The 17,677-nt window shown below is 39.8% G+C and overlaps 1 protein-coding gene across 1 annotated transcript in view; it reads right to left on the reverse strand.

The window, feature by feature from the left end:
* Positions 1-15,564, reverse strand: part of CASKIN2 (CASK interacting protein 2) — a 94,830-nt gene extending 79,266 nt beyond the window's left edge. The window contains exon 1 of the mRNA XM_029285207.1: positions 15,364-15,564. Within this exon, the coding sequence (XP_029141040.1) occupies positions 15,364-15,457 (94 nt within the window). The 5' untranslated portion in view covers positions 15,458-15,564. The remainder of the gene's footprint in view (positions 1-15,363) is intronic.
* Positions 15,565-17,677: the final 2,113 nt, after the last annotated feature.

Genomic DNA, 17,677 nt, shown 5'->3' on the forward strand with positions numbered 1-17,677 from the left:
CCCAAGACTCTTGAGTACCTGCGGATGTTATGACTTCAACAACAAGGAAGTTTTTTTCTCTATCCCATCCACCTCTTCCCTTTACCTGACAATGGAGACCAGTCTTCCACCACCCTGCATTCCATTCCTTATTTTTACATTTTCTTTTCTAGCACCTTGCAGTTAGGACTGCAGCTCCTAAAATTCCCAGCCAGCATATGAGAATGTAAGTATGATCTAGGCTGATGGGAAGTTCAGACTGGCTAACAATTGTATGAACATAATAGTGATAGTTCTGAGATCTCAGATTTTGGATAAGATGTGTACTTCCAATGCTAGATTAAATTGGCATAATTCATATGCCAATAAATAATTGCATTTCCCCCCACAGATTACATTCTACTTATCATTTACTTTGTGATAAGTTTCAGTTATTTATCCTTGTAATGGCATGCTTCTGTGTTTTACCACTCTTTCATTTCTGAATGTCTTCAGAATGTTTGTATAATTTTAATTTCCTAAATTATCTCTATATTAGAGTTGCATGAACCAGGACACGTATTTCAAATCAGTTTTATCTTACATTCCTCCAGCTAGATCAGTTAAATGGTTAATTATTTAAAGATGCCCTACTCCATAGTTTGGTTTTGGGCTCCATTCTATATTTATATTATTTAATACAGCTCTGTACCTTTTATGGAAGCCTGATCATTATGTAAAAACAATGAAACCTTTTCTGTTATAGCCCTCATCACTTACATATCTAGAAAGGCCCGTATATATATATATATATTAATTTTTACAAAGTAGAACTGTACATCCCATAATGTATTTGACAGCTGATATAGTACAGGAAGTTACTGCATATGGTTCTTTCTGGGTTTTTTTTTAAAGTTTTGTAAATATATGATATAAATGAAGATAACATAGATATTTAGATTGATAAGATCATTGACAGTAAACCTGGCCATAGTGTATTCGTGCAGTTCAAAGAGTGAATCAGTCTGAGCATCTATGTCTTCTACTGCTTGCAGAATTAGCTTCACTCATGGTAACACAGACACATTACATTTAAACAGAAATGGCATCTGCTCCATAAATATAATTATTGCCTAAGGATGACAGAAGTGTCTCTTCTATAGAACCCATTACCAAAGATTTTTTGCTTCCTATATGCTCCTGTATTGTACGAGACATGCACACAAGATACATACCATTTCCAACATGAATGCAGATTTGTTATTTTTGTTGCATTATTCATTGCTTTATTTATGTACTTATTCCCCTCCCATAAAAGCCCAGAGTAGTGAAGCTGCCCTATGTTTCTTCTTACTTCAAAGCTTAAAGGAGAAGAGGGAGAGAAAGAATTAACTGAATATTATACTTCAAAAGCAATAAATGTCTAGTATCTACAACAGTGAAGAAATAAATAAAATAACATATTCTCAATTATTCATCCAGAAAATCAACATGGAAGAATGAAATGTAAAAATGTTAATTTGCAAGTGGCTCCTGTCCTGTTTCTGGACTTCTTCTTCAACCAATAATTTCCCTGGCCATTCGCAGGAACAGATCAATTTCACCCCACCCTTCTTTTTTTAAATGGAAGAAAGCATAAATTGATGGGCTGCCTTGCTCTCTTTTAGCATGACGTCTGGACAGAGTACTTGTAGAACAGTGCTTATCTTTCCACTCTCCTTGCAACAGGCCATCTGTCCAGTCTATCTACTATCCTGCCTCCTCTATTTCTGCAAGTACAGAGCTTCTGCATTCAGTTTACACCAATCTTCTCTAGCTTGGAGCTCTCCAGATGTGATGGGCAACTGGTGTATCCTGGCACTGATGGGAATTGCAACGCATAGCTGGAGGTGCCAGATTGGGTTAGTTTGATTTTACAGACATTGGCTAAAGTTATACATTTGATTCTGGGGGGGGGGGGGAGAAAGGTGACTATCTAATAATAATTAGATTTTTTACTTATGCATATTTAGATGTTCCCTTTTCTTGCACAAATATGGAATTTTCTTCTCTCATTCCCAGTTCAAATTTCATGAACTAAACTGTTTTTGTCATTGCCTTAGGGATTTGCTGTCATCCATTCTGTTGACTAATGCCTTCTTTCAGCTAAAATGGGCTTTTCAGAATTATAATTCACTGCTCTTTCTGAAACATTCACCCACAGCATGTTTGGTTCCAAGGAGTAAGATGCATCAAAAGCAGGATAATTCTTTTCACAAGCCTCATGAAAACTTATGTAAGTATTCAGCTTAAAGGGCACTTCACCTTCAGATGGAATGAATGTTAAACTAATTAATCTGATGTATACTAAACCAGTTTGTTTATGCATGTACTTTTTCCCACTGTATATGAAAGAACAATAGAGCACACTAGAAAATCTCTCCAAAATCTCAGTGATTTTGTTATTACAACCTACCAAAACAATCTATTGGTAAGATTGGGGAGGGGAGGAGTTGACACTGAAGAGGCATTATCTCTGGCTAGTGATTCACCTCAGTACAGGGTAATCTTGGCCTTACAGGAGAAAACGTAGCCCCAACAACTCATACAGGCTCCTTCTGGAAAAAATATTTCTTCTAGTTTATTCACAAGGCCTGTGCTCAGAACCTCTGAACTGGTTTCTTCAAAAGCCAGTCTACAACCTGCTCTGCTGCTTTTCTGTATGGTCTCTGTTATTACACCAGAGCAAGGTTCTGTGCACATGCAGAAGGAAGACCAAGAGTTGGAATGAAGACCAAGGGGCCATCAGAATGGCAATTTTGAAATGGGAATGGATGGGCTTTCTCAGATGAGTTTGCCTTGTACAGCATCAATATCAGGGCCTGACTGATGTCTCCTCTATGCTCTTTCCACAAGAAAACAAATGGGCTATCCAGTCAATTAGCAGAAAAAATGCAGAATGTCCACCTTGTCGAATTCTACTCTAGCTTTTGCCTTAATGTTCTGGCCATTCATATCTCAGTTATATTCCAGGTGGCAAGTTCTGCAGCACGGGAGCCCAATGCAATCTGAGGCCAATCTCACTTTGCCATGGCTTTGTGTACATGACAAAGACAGCTCCTTCTGAATTTTGTAGTGTATTTTTCTAGCAAACACCAAGCTCAGAACCAGACCATTTACTTCTGTAAAGGAATAAACCAAAAGGTAGCTATGCAAAATCCCCAAAGAAGCCCACTGACAGGACCAGTGGAGTTGGAGTCATCAGTCAACATAAGCTTTAGTCCTCATTCAACAATGGCTGCTAACTCAGAATCAATAGAGCATCTTAACTATGACTTTTATTTGTAGTAGTAGAAGTACAAGCCTGATCCTTCTTCTCTGAGTAATACATGATAATTTTGTAATGCAAAGACAGAATTTTAGGAAGAGAAAGACATGTATAGCGGGTTCATACACCTCAGTTTCTTTTAACATATTCTGCTGCCATCCATGGTGGCCTGTGAAAGGGGAAAAAAGGTAAGATATGTGTATGTCCCTTTATCTCATGACAAATGATCCCAGTATGCAGTTCTTTCCTTATCTGTGGTTGCTGGTGGCTTCCTGTGCACGCGCATGTAACACCCTTGGCTCAACCACTAAGTTGCACAGAGCCTTGCCTGCCTTTTAAGCTCTTGATTGGGATGATATCATCTGCACTATTGCCAGAAGATCAAATTGCTAAACTAGAGCGGTGGCTAGGAGGCCTTTTCAGACAGGCTTATAAACCACTGGAAAGCTTACTAATGCAGGTGGAGTGTACACTGCTGAAGCACCACCCCAGCCTCAGACTCTGCCTCCAAGCTGAAATCTGAATTCAACTTTGGGGATAGGGTGAGTCCACATGCACCTCTGTTATTGGGGGGGGGGGAGAGAGAGGAATATTTCTCTCTTCCTGCCTCCTTTTTCAGGTTTGGAAGCGAAAGTAGGGAGTAGGGAAATTGTTGCACTTTCATACTTCTGAAGCACCATCTACTACTACCAGCACACTCTGGACCTGGCCCTCTGCCAAGCCATGCTGTGCGTCTTTCAAAACACAAGCACTGCAAGAATATGAACATATAAAGTAACTTGGCAGATTCAGCTCTTTTCAAAGTCTGATTGGAAATTCATCTGCAGTGCAGCAAACATTCCAGAGAATCCTTTCCAGATGAAACTATTCTTCTGCGGGAAGCGCTAGGTCAATGGGAAATGCAATTCCACAAAACAGCAAGAGCCCAATATATGAAAAGAGATATCCTTACCTTCCTTCTCTTTACAAGAAATCCTTGAATCAGAAAACGTTGCTAGTTTCCCTCCTCTCAGCCTTATGAAACTCTTCCTTATCATGAAGAGGCTGCAGCTCTACTAGACTCCTTGCCTTGCATACAGACAGTCTCGTTCATGCTCAATCCCTGGTATCTCTAGCTAAAGCTGGGGAACCTCCAGGAAGGGATATTAATCAGCGTTCTGATTCTGTGGAATGTCCTGACACTGTGAACAATTCTCAAGAGCTGGTGTAGATTTAAGCACTTTCACAAATCCAAGTCAGAGGGATTTATTCTGTTATAGATCAACATTTGGTAACCTGGACAATCTTGGAGGATGTGGTCCTTCAACTCTGCAACCCGGCTACATAGACACAACACAAACTCCATCCTTTTTTGTATGTGTGTTATAATGTTGAAAGAGAAAGAGCTCGTGTCCTGTCAGAAAACACTGCTTTCAACATTTTGAAGCAAGTGGTAGATCCCGGAGACACCTATTATGCTCATCAACACACTGCAAGTTTGTTCGGCTCTAGGCAGTATCCAATCCAATCCGACAAGAATTACCGTACAATAATGACATTATTATTTCAAGATATAGAGGGAAGGCCATTTGAAAGCTGCTTCTAAGCAGAAGATAACAGGAGAAGTGATGATTCTGAGCCATATGGCTTCAATTGGACCTTTGGATAATTCTGGTTCCAGCTGTGCCTAAAATCACCGCTTTGCTCTGCAAACCCAGCTCCATTAGTCCCCAATGAGAGGGGCTCTCGCAGGAGCCACAGCCCCAAATTCTCTTTTCTCAAGAGTGCATAGAAACCTACTGCATATAGTTATTTTTTGTATGACAGCCTACTCAATGGCTTATTTAACTGTAGCTCACTTAATTGACCCAATTTTCTGGTCCTATACAAGTTAGTGGATTAAAAATTTACTACAAAGAGAGAGTTACTTTTAGGCTATAATAAACTCAAGCTATTTAGGAGTAAAACAACTCTCCTACCAAATCCTGGGCAGCCATATTATTCAAATGGAATACAGGGGAACCATTTGAATCTAAGATCAAATCCTAGAGATACTGACAATGATGGGACTTTTCTAGACATTCTGCCTCTTTTTTCACTTTAGTACAGTATTCTGTACTGTTCAAACATTTCCTGCCTTCAAATATTCCATTCCTCACTCCCTAACTGCATGGCAAAGTAGCCCTTGTACCTCAACTACATATCCTGGCTATCCCTTAGGGCAGTGATGGCAAACCTTTTAGAGACCGAGTGCCCAAACTGCAACCCAAAACCCACTTATGCATCGTCGAGTGCCGGGTGCGTGTGGCCCATTGGGTGGGTGTGGCTGCGGTGGTAAGGGCAGACCGGGTGGGACTAAAAAGTTCAATCAATCAATTCCAACTTTGCAAGATCTTTTTTTTCCCCCGAGAAGTTGAAATTGACTGATTGAACCGTGTTTTTTTTTTTGCACATGGCGACGGAGGCCTAAAGCAAAAAGATTTTATAAAACCCAGCTGAAGGCCTAGGACTGGGGCGATGGCGCATGTGCCCACAGAGAGGGCTCTGAGTGCCGCCTCTGGCACCCGTGCCATAGGTTCGCCACCACTGCCTTAGGGGTAGCCGGCAGTTTGACATGGGTGTCAAACTGCCGGCCCGCAGGCCGGTTTCATCATACCAGAGCCGCGCCCATCCCATTGCCGGCAATGGCAAAAAAACTCCGATACGTCGCACGACGTCGCGAGTTTGACATGTCTGGGTTAGAGGAAGATGGGACTTGATAAGTATGAGAAAAAGGGCAAAGAGACAGTACCTTTCTCTCTTTAGATTAGCCCTATCGTCGGATTCGGATTCCTTCAAGGTGGCTCTCCCAGACACAATGTTAATGCAAGTGCTTATCGGTACTTATCTTAGTTTGCTGAGGACTTCATGGTTCTGATTTGAGGCTCAACAAAGGAAGTTTAGCTGGTGATATGGATTAGCAGAAAAAAGGAAAAGGGGTGGCAGGACAGAAATATATGATTTCTATCCATATCTAAGAAAAAAAATGGTCTAGCAGGAAATTTAAAAAAATATTCTAATTAAATTGTATTCCCTCTTCCATTTTTTATTATAATTTTTCAACATACACATGTTGAGTGCAGAAATTGTCATATAGTGACTGTTATCAACTACTTGAATGTCCAAGTTGGTCAGACAGGAAACAGCTAATTATATTTTCCCTACAACACAGAGAGAGAGAGAGAGAGTTGAAAGCCTCACATCCCACAAGAAGCAATCTGAATTCCAGAGATCCCAATGTAGGAAGGAATGCTTTTGCTGGCACACATCTCAGCTGTTGCTGGACAAGAACCCCTCCAAGGGGACAAGCAGACCAGTGAGAGGTGGAAAGCTGATAAGTCACAACTCGGTGACCCCCAGTTTCAAATACTGATAAGATTTTTCTCTGAAATACTTTTCCTTCCATGTCATCCAGATTTGATCTGTTTCCTGATGGGGGAAGTGATTGAACCTAATCACACCCAAGGGGTGTATACAACGTCCACCATGAAAGATTAGCCCTCTTTGATAGACCGTTAATAGATAAACTTTTAACTTGGTCGTGGGATGGAGATTTATATCCCAAGTGTAAATAGAGAAGCTCATAGCTACCCTGTGACTTTATATACAACTCAAGTTCTGCAGACTATTGTCATAAAAGTAGGTCTCAACAAAGTCAAATATTCCCTATGCATATGGTCCATCTTTTAACTGCTTTCAAGGACAAGGTAACTAAGTATGTTCTTGGCTCTTTTCTATTGTTTAAGAGATACTTAAATCTAGAGAAGTGAACTTTCTTCATGTACTCTCTCCTTCCAACTCTGACTTCAAGACTGCCAACCAAAGTCCCTTGCAACATATCTCAATGGAGAGTGTTCCCTCACTTAACAACACCCAAAAGAGAGCAAGGTCCTATTATTGGCCTCATTTAGTGGTGGGCGCATGTGGTCATTTCAGAATGGAGACAGGCAAGCCATAGACCAGTGATGGTGAACCTTTTAGAGACCGAGTGACCAAACTGCAACCCAAAACCACTTATGCATCGTCGGGTGCCGGGTGGTTGTGGCCCATTGGGTGGGTGTGCCCTTGGGTGGGCGTGCCCACCGTGGCTGCGGTGGTAATGGCAGATTGGGTGGGACTAAAAAGTTCAATCAATCAATTCCAACTTTGGAAGATTTTTTTTTCCCAATCTGAAATTGACAGATTGATTGAACCTCTTTTTTTTTTTTTGCACACGGCGGCGGAGGTCTAAAGCGAAAAGGTTTTATAAAACCCAGCTGAAGGCCTAGGACTGGGGTGACGGCGCGCGTGCCCACAGAGAGGGCTCTGAGTGCCACCTCTGGCACCCGTGCCATAGGTTCACCACCACTGCCATAGACACTCTATAGTGATGTTGCAGTCCTGATTATCTCTTTATCTCTTTTCTTTCTTGGAAATGTGATTAGAATACAGACAATTCCTTACTTACAAACAGGTTACATTCCAAAAGGGTGTTTGTTAAGTCCATTTTGCTCATATGTCCAACCAAGTATAAAAAACATGCACAGTAAAGTTCCTACCTTACATAAGTGGCGCTTAGGATTAAGTCTAGACATACTGTAATTCACAAAGGAAGAACACCTCAAACTAAATACCATGAGATCAGTTGAAAGATAGGACGAGGTAGCATCCAATAGTGCATGTCAAAGTTGATATTACTGTTATACTATTACACAATTTCAGCAGGACAATTTGTCACCGGTCTTGAATTTATTTATTTATTTTTCATTTATTATTGTGTTGCTCCAGTACCTTACTCGGAAGATAATTTCTGGTGGTTTACACGTGATGGTTTACATTATAAAATACATAAAAATATACTAAAAACCTAAAGCTAATAAAAGCAAAAATCTACAACTATTTGCCATCTCTTAGAAGAAAAATGCAAGTAACTTGCTGACACCTGTTCATTTTCATATTTTGGATTTGATGATTGACTAAACATAATTTATTTCCTGGAAGCAAATAACAAACTAAAACTTACTGGTCCTCAGTATCCCATCAGAAAGAGACAAAGAGTAGCAAGTTGCAGTTAAAAGGCCAAACCTGTCCCTCTAAAACAAGGGATCCCAACCTTTTAAGAACAGTGGGCAATTTACCAATCTGAGGATATGTTGTCAACAGAAAGATAAAATAGCTGAACTGAGACTTATATGGTTATCTTCATGGTATACCATTGGTCAAGATAATTTTGTTATTGGCCAACATGGTGTGATCAGCTCCAAACTCTCATTTACCAAAATGTGATAAGATTGTTCCTTGCCACCCTCTCTAGCCCTTCCTTGTTCCTAGCTCCCAAATCATTTTGTCTTTTTATGCATTATATTTATAGAAAACAACTGAAAACCATCCCATCAAAATATTTCTTTTCCATATTAAGTCAAAAATCCAGATTCCCCCCAAAATATATCCTCATAGAGATAAGTGAAAAGTTCTTCAGAAGAATAAAAAATGACCTCAGAATAATCAAAGCACATGAATTAAGCTTCCCTAATGATCTTCATATATCAGTGTTGGTTGTTTATATGATTAATGACTGAGAAGATCCACCTTTTTTTCTACAGTAATTCAAATCTATTGCACATGAATCTTGAAACAATGTATACTGAACAATAGGCTGCTGAAAACATCAGGTAGAATTTAATTTCAGTTGCTTCTTTTTTTTTTTTTTTTGCTTCTTTGCATTGGAATAAACTACAATACATATAAATCCCTTCTATATTACCAAAAGAAGTGGAGTAGGAGTTGTAATAAACAAAAGGATTCACCCAGGAGTCTTACTTCTTACCACATATTTAATGAGATATTTGAGAACTGCTTTGATCTCTCTGGATTCATATTCTGCTTGCCAATGAATACAGAAGGATTTGTGTAAGTATTGAAATAAGAAAACCTATAACAAGAGACTATCCAATACCTCCAGCAGACTTCAGAGACTAGCAACTGTTATCAGAATCCAATTTTGATAGGTTAGACTGTTTTTTCCCTTTGTGTAAAGACGGATGCAAAAAACGAGTTAAGCAGTTCTGCTTTCTCCCTGTTGCTTGTCACCTTCTTGCCACTTTCTCCACTAATGGACCAATCATTTCCTTAACCTTTTTCTTGTTTTTTACATGTTGAAATAAGCTTTTTTTTGTTATTTTTAACTTTTGTCACAAGCCTTAAGTTCATTTTGAACCTTAGCTTTCCTCACTTCATCTTTGCAGGCTCGGCCTTTTTGCTGATATTCTGCCTTAGTTATGTGCCCCTATTGAAAATGCCTTTTGGACACAAGTGAAGACCTAATTCTCTTGAGAAGTCTATAACCTTGGGAAAAATGGAAGGAAACAGAAGAAAAGGATGACCGGCCCCAGATGAGTAGACTTAACTATAGCAGTGGTGAATGTACCATCTGAAGGATCAGACTGGGGACAAATCTTCATGGAAAAAATCTGTCAAGGGATTGTTGAGAATTGACATTGAGTTAATGGCACATAATCAATTCAGTAGGGATAGCCCTTCGCTGGTACTTCAAAGAAATACTATATTCTGTTCAGTATATAAATAGTTAAGATGGTTCAAATGTCCACCAGAAAATGTAATATATGAATGCAATACACGATTAGTTCACAACTAATTGAATACATCAGGAAACAATATAGCAACTGCAACCCCAAACCAGCAAAAATATCAGTCTAATTTCTTTGAAAATTATCTCCTCTTTTGTACTTTCTGTTTTAGTTCTCTGCAAGCTAATAAAAATATGCCCCTAAGATATTTTAAATGTATATCTAACTACGGTACATAAAGTATTGATATGCCAATCCACACTGGCAAGCACTGATTCTTATGAAAAATATTCCAGTGATCACGGTTCAACTGTAGCTCTCTGCTCAGTATACAGTGTGTGGCAAGTTCAAGTTTGCCTTTGGGAATGTATGAAACAAATTTAAAGTGGCTTATGAATCTGGTCTGCTTAAACTAGTCAAGCTTAAACAAATGTGAAGGTAGCACCACTTGTTCAAAAGAAAGACAGAATAATGAATGTGTCTATAGTCTGAACTATGAGTTAGCATAAGGCTCATTTTCAATTATATCCTCCTACTGTTTCTAGTTTGGAAATATAGTCAGCTTCCACCATACAACCATTTAAAAAATAGTGCAGCCTACTATGTGTTTGATTCAGCATCCTGGCAGAATGTTCAGATGCCACTTTCATCTTTGAAGTTCAAAATTCCACCATCAGTCATAGTATAAAAATAGAATAGAAATAATAAGAACAAATGATATATTGACTTCATTAACAATTTCAACTGAGCACTTGCAGAGATCAAGAAATTGAACATACTCTGTTACAGAAGATTTCCTAGGTGCTTGCCCAGGCTTTTTAAATATAATCTAGCTACTTCTCTCTTGCCAGTAGAAGAACTAAAAGTACTAAACGTGAATCTTTTCAGATACACAAGATTAGGTACCAGTGACTATCAAACTGTTGGCTAAGCAAACATCTCAACTTCCACCAGCATTTTCAGAGGTGAATTATCTCAACAATGAAGTTTTAAAATTAACACAATTCCCAGACAGAATCACTGTCAAAATGAGGAGAAATTCCCAGTCTTTCCACAAATGTCTGAGCAAACATTTGGCTGTGTCTTCTTTAAGAGTTATAGAATGATGGGTTTTGCTAGGACTGGTGATGGGAAGGAGAGAAAAACATGTCAAGTGTGGTAACATTCTCAGAGAAGAAATGAAAACTATAATGTGTTTTAGAAAGACCAGTTCTTATGAGGCAGCTGAACTAGGTTCTCCTTTTCCTTGCAGAAAGACTCCTAGACATTGTCCTTTTCAAGGAATAATATCCACACACACCCTCCTGCCCCGAGGAATGTCAGCCTGAGCTTGGATTTTCCACTTTCTCCTTTGGGGCTACGGTGTCCCCGCCCCAACCCAGCCAACTGGCCCTTTGTTAACAAGCGCGTCCAGCCGGGAAAGTGATTGATCATCAGGGAGAAAGGCCAATGCTTTGACGGGTCGTTTAACAATTTCAATTAAACTGCTCAGCATTCAAACGCCAAAAAAAAGAAAAAAAAGAAAAAAATGTTTGGGAAAAAAAAGGACACTTTTCCAGAGCTATTGTGGGCAAAGCTCTTATGGCAACTTAGCCGGGTCAAAAAGGCCTTCCTTACAAAAGGTACAAGGTTTGCAAAATGTATTACTTATTTATTTATTAAATGTATGTGCCGCCCATCTTGTCCAGAGATGACTGTTTTCCCTTTCTAGTTGAATTATCAAGAGTTGTGGTAGCACATTGTTCTTCTACTCCATGCACAGCTAGATATCATTTTTGCCCCTTTTCGATAAAACATTGCCTACAAGCCCCATAAGTTTATACAGTAATAGGCATAGTGACCCATTTGTAGACCTATATCTTTCAAGCCATGCATTGCTTAAGAATATGCCCGCTGAATATTAAACTACATGTTCTCAAATTCCTGTCGCTGGGATTGGCACTTGATTCTTGATTATGTGCAGTGACTTTTTTTAGATACATGAGATCCCCGAGGGCTGATCAGAAAGACACAATTCTGAATCCATTGAGACAGGGGAAGGGTTCTGGCAAGGATTTTGTTTTTTTAAAAAAGGTCATCTCATCCTGTCTTATAGAAAGAGGCTGCTGCTGGCTGCCTCCATGGCCAACTACATTTACAAGCCATACAGCTCATCTGAGGTGCCTAAACTGGATATACTTATGGGTGAGAAAGGCCCTTCATCATCGGAGAGCCCACCCAGCAACTGCTCAGCCAGGTAGCCTGAAAAGGTGATGCTCAAAGTAAACGCAAAGGGAGTGGCAGACCGCATCAACTAGAAAGGTGGGTGCAGGAATTCCCCTTACAACTGAGATGAGAAGGGTAGCCTCATTTGGGCTGGGTAGGAGCTGATCCTAAGGAGAGCAGAGAAAGATGGGAGGTTAGTACTATTGGAGGTAAATCAAGGGGAAAACATCTTTTCCTCCTGCCTTTCTTTTTCCTCTTCTTTCCAAAGTCAAGAAGTCTGGCCTGCCAACTAAGTAGGCTTACCAAGGAACACCTTTCCTTCCACAGGGCACTTTCCTGAGGTGCTTGGGTGGCCATTACAATCCTCCCACCTCCAAAACCTTGCTGTAAATTTGTGCAATTTGTACTGATGGCATCAATTGGGAATAATCAACCTCCCTACCAAATTATTTCTTTAAAAATGAGATTTCATTGTATATATCAGGAACCAGCCACTTGCAACTCAAAAGGGCCTTGGCCTAGTTTCATATACCCTCAGCCTAATTTGAAGAGTCCTTTGCAAACAAACAATTGATCTCTCAAAACAGATATTTCTCTTTCTCAATACCCAAAGAGTAAAAAAAAAATGCCTCAGAGAAAGAAAATGCAGGTCACATTCAAATTTGATTGTGATCCTTTTCACCACTAGCAAGTATTGCAGCTCCCACCATATTAATCTTATGGGAATGTGGTCCTTAGCAGAAAAAAAAGACTGCCTAACCTAGCTATCAGCAATTAGATATGGGGGATTGAAGGTATAATCCAAATGTATTTGTGTCTATCCCAGGAGAGATGAAGTGTCCCAATATGTAGGACATGCGTCAGCAAGCTTTTTCTTTGAAGGCACTGCTTTTTCTGCTTTAATTCTTTCTATGTAGAACTAATATTTTTCTCTATACTCATTATTCTTTTTCTCCAGAAGAACTGCTATAGCTCCCAGGATCTACTTTCACCCAGCAATTCATTAAATGGTTGGTATCTACACAGTAAACGCTAACAATTTTGCTGGTTGAGAATCCTAGGAGTTGTAGTTCCTGGTAAGGATGGCATTTGTGAAACTGCAAAACAAATACAAAAGAGTCCTTGATTTAGGATTGATCATTTAGTGACTGTTTGAAATTACGACAGCGCTGAACAAAAGGACTTACAACCCCTATCTGAAATTCCATCCACTATGGCACCCCCCAGGGTCACGTGAACAAAATTTGGGTGCTGGGCAATCCGATCATCCTTACAACTAACCACAAAGAAACTGAAACAACCACTGTCTATCTTCCTCTGTCTCCTGGCCCACTGGATCCTGACAGGCCTTGGGCCTGCTTCCCTACCCTGCTGAGTCCAAAACCCTCCTCTCCATCCTGTCACGGTTTAGTCACTTATCTTTTCTGTATGTCTCCTTCAAGTTGATGCAGCCTTTGAACTCCCTATACAGTACACAGATCACATGGTGCTATCCTGGAAGCAGGGACTATTTTGGGAGGTGGCCCCAATGAATTGGGGCCACACCAAAATGGGGCCCGCTTCCGAGATGGCACCATGCAGCCTCCATACTATACAGAGAGGCCGAGGGGCAGATCGGAGATCATCTTTGGGAAGGAGAGCCAGCCAATCTGCCCCTCGGCCTGCCTATAGAGTACGGAGGCTGCGTAGCACCATCCTGGAAGTGGGTGCCATTTCGGAGTGACCACAATTTATTTATTGTGGTCACTCCCAAAACGGCATCCAATTCCAGGATGGTGCCCGACAGCTTCTGTGTAGGAAGGCTGTGTGGCAATGCAGCTGCTTCCCAAGGAAAAGGTCAGTGGACCGAGCCATGATGGTGGTGGGACCTGGTGAAGTGGAAAGCAGGCTTAAGGCTTCCTATCCTGCGGGAACCCCACAGGATAGGAAAGCAAGCTTAAGATCTGCGGGGATCCAATGGGGTGGAAAGTGGAGCACAGGATGCCCTAGGGGATGGGAGAGGCCTGAGTCAGGTCATGTGTTAGTTGGGAAGGTGCTACAGTGTGGACCTGCGCTAGGCCTCCCAGGGCCTCCCCCCCATGCCTGAGGCATACCATGCTCTGCTTAATTATCATAAAGGGGAGAGAGGGATTGAGATCATATGAATGCCTTGCTTAAGGACCATCATGACTTACAACGTGGGCAGCATAAGAGCCTTTCTTATGGTTCTCTACTTGCAACTTGTAATGGGCAGGTTCCCTTATGTTATATGCCGAGGACTACTTGTACTGGAATAAATCCATCACTCGCACTTTATTTGCTTCCATCTTCAGCCAAGCAGGTGTCAGAGATGCTTCCTGAAGTTTGCCTTTCTTGGCAGATCATTTTAAAATCTTATGCAAATCCCTTATATCTGAGGCAGAAAACCATCTATTTATAAAGACTGGAGCTTGGTCACCTGCTGATATCCTTTTCCCAATATTTTAAGTATGTTTTAACACAAAAGCTTTATTTCTACTTAATCTTCTTGCCCTCTGAATTTTCCCAATATTGAACAGATGGCCAAAACATACACTCTCAAGTAATTTATTCTGATTAAAAGCAAAAGTTAAAATTAGTTTTCTTTTAACATATTGCATATTTCATATTTCACATATGCTTCCCAAATAAAATGATGCAGTTATTATTCAAAAAGAACCCCAAATCCCAGCACCCACACCTTCCCTATCAAATGCAAAATAGGAAGATAGTTAACAGTAACACCATGAGCTCTTTGCTACTATACATGAAAGAAAAATTGGAAGTCTCCAATAAAGGTAAAAGTAAATGATACGCACCTATTCAAGAGGAAGAAAAAAAAATACATGTTGCATATGTAAGAGCATAATTCAAATACAAACTTAATATATTTTACAGCAGTGAGGAAGAATATGTTCACATCACTTCAGTGCCTGCTAACCCTTCTCTTCAGCTATTATGTGACGATGGGCAGCTTAAGAACGTTTCTTATGGTTCTTTACTTTTAAATCAGGCATGGACTGGACAATCTTTCCAACCAGGAAGATTCCAGATAAGATAGTCCTCAAAGAGAAGATTGTTTTCTTAGGTAGAACTTATATCCTGCTGCTATTTCCAACACTGTTAACAGTTCTGGATTGATAAAAAGAAGTATTTTATACATTATGAATCACCATAGAGTCATCTCTTACTATTGGTCTCTATATACTGTATAACCATAGCCAGTTTGCCAAAAGCCACAGAACTGCAGCTAATTTACTATTGACCCAAGTGAAAGCAAAATATCACGTTAGGGTGTAAGGAGATACTCACTACTTTTGGACACCTTGATCTTTGCTACCAATTTCTGTACACCAGGTACATCCTCATTTTTCACAGCCTGGATCAATTCCTGTTCTCGCCCCATGATGAACAAGGGCACTGCTCCCAATTTATGAAGCCATCCAGATGCTCCGTGTGAGAGATAACGACTCAAGAGAAAGTCCCCAAAAATGGTAGGAGTAAAAAGGCCAAGAAACAAAAATATTTTTAGAACTCTCACAGTACATTAAAAAAAAGTCTAGTAATGATAAATATCACTGGGCATTAAATAATTTGGTGCTTAATGACTGGATCCCAGTTGTGGGAAGAAGTTGGGAAGGAAAAATGAAAAATGAATGGGTTGTAGCAACAGAAAGAGTGTTATATTTAGCTGTTCTTGCTAAATAAGAGCATTCTCTCCAAATCTCCAATTCTTCCTAGGCAGGTAGAGGTTTGTCTCAAGTGGTAGGAATCCTCTGTTTCTCCACGTCTGTAGATGTAGAGCCTCTGCAGCCAATGCCTGAGTTGTTTCTCAGATACCTATGAAAATAAAAGTCAGAATGAGTTTTTGTTAAAGACTTCTGAACCACTGGAATAAAGGTAGTCCTTGACTTATAACCACAATTAGGACCAACATTTCCATTGCTAAGCAAGTTGGTTAAGTGAGTTGCACCAATTTTATGATCTTTTTTGCTATGGTTGTTAAGAGAGTTAATCCTGTTAAGTAAATCAAGAAGTCATTAAGAGAATCCAGCTTCCTCATTGATTTTGCTTATCAGAAGTTGGCTAGGAAGAGCGCCAAATGGTGGACACATGACTCCAGAAAGCTGCAACTGTCCTAAATATATGCCAAGCACCTGAATTTAGATCATGTGACAATGGGGCTGCTGTGATGGTCATATGTGTGAGGACTGATCGTATGTCACTTTTTTCCAGTGCTGTTGTAACTTTGAACAGTTGCTAAAGAAATGATTGCAAGTCAAGGACTACCTGTATTGTGCTAATATAAATCCTGGATTACAAGCAATTTGCTTTTTCAGTTCAAGTACAATTCAATACTAGATAGAACTGGGGTGTCAAACTGCCGGACCACAGACCGGATGCATCATAGCAAAACCGCACCCACTCCATTGCCAGCAATGGCAAAAAAGTCACGATACGTTGCGACACATCACATGACATTGCAGGTTTGACATCCTGAGATAGAATATATTCTCCATGAAATGAATGTTTCACTAGGTACACAACAGATGTAGGGGAGAGAATGCAAGAAAGAAGTAGCAGCTGGGCTGAGAAATCTGATTTCCCAATTACTATAACCCTCCCTTAATCTTAATGTGCTTTTCAAAATGTTTACCAGAACTATTTCAAGGGTATTTCCTCTTAGACTTGAGATCTAGGGGCTTTCTCTGTTAACATAAGCCAAAATCAGGGGTCTCAAATTTCTGCAGAAATTATCTGTAATATTATTAAGTATCTCATCAATGATATAATTGCAACCATATGCACTGTTAGATCATAGGTAAACAGATTTCATGGCCTACAGGACCCTTTAAAACAAAAAAGAGCAAATATCCATCAATTGGTACATCGGTTCAATAGTGAGAGGTATGCTCAGAATTAAAGAAAAGTTAAGTTCTGTCTTTGAATACACACCCAGATGGCAGAATTTGTTCTATTTCAGGTTTTTCACACAAAAATCCAATTGTGATCTTTTTTCTCCTTCCAAATTTAAAACAAAGAGACAAATGAAGTTGTCCACATTGTTAAGATGAGAGAAATGGTAGAAAACAGAAAGCCAAACAATCAGAATAATTACATTTCAACTTATTTGCAATGGAAGACAAAATGTCATTCCTATTGCTGCTTTACAGCATCAGTAACTGGAGACAGTACTGAACAATATATTATTGTATCTGACTCTTACAATGTTATTTGTGTATGTGCACCTTTTAATTAAAAAAAAAACAAGCACAACATTCTGTTGGGCTTAAACTCGCTTCTGAACAAAGCCAGGCTTTACTAAAGGATGTTGTAAAGAGATTGCGAGCAACATCTGTAATTTATGAACAAGAGAATTGAAATGGCCTTAGCATGTTGTTCTAATGCCTGTTTATTGAATATACAGTGCTATTTCTCACTCCTGCCCAATACCTTACTATAGCACAAACTCTGAGATATAGGAAATCTGGAAAAAAAGAAAGTCCCTTTGGGCCTGACATTAAAAGCTATGAATTAAACATTAAAGGCTAGAACAGCCTTTCCCAATATGGATCTTACCAGTTTAAACTAGTAATTCTATAAAGTATGACTCACCCCCTATATA

Source organism: Protobothrops mucrosquamatus, unplaced genomic scaffold, assembly GCF_001527695.2.
Source record: "Protobothrops mucrosquamatus isolate PMUCROS unplaced genomic scaffold, P.Mucros_1.0 scaffold1406, whole genome shotgun sequence".
NCBI classification, from domain to species: domain Eukaryota; kingdom Metazoa; phylum Chordata; class Lepidosauria; order Squamata; family Viperidae; genus Protobothrops; species Protobothrops mucrosquamatus.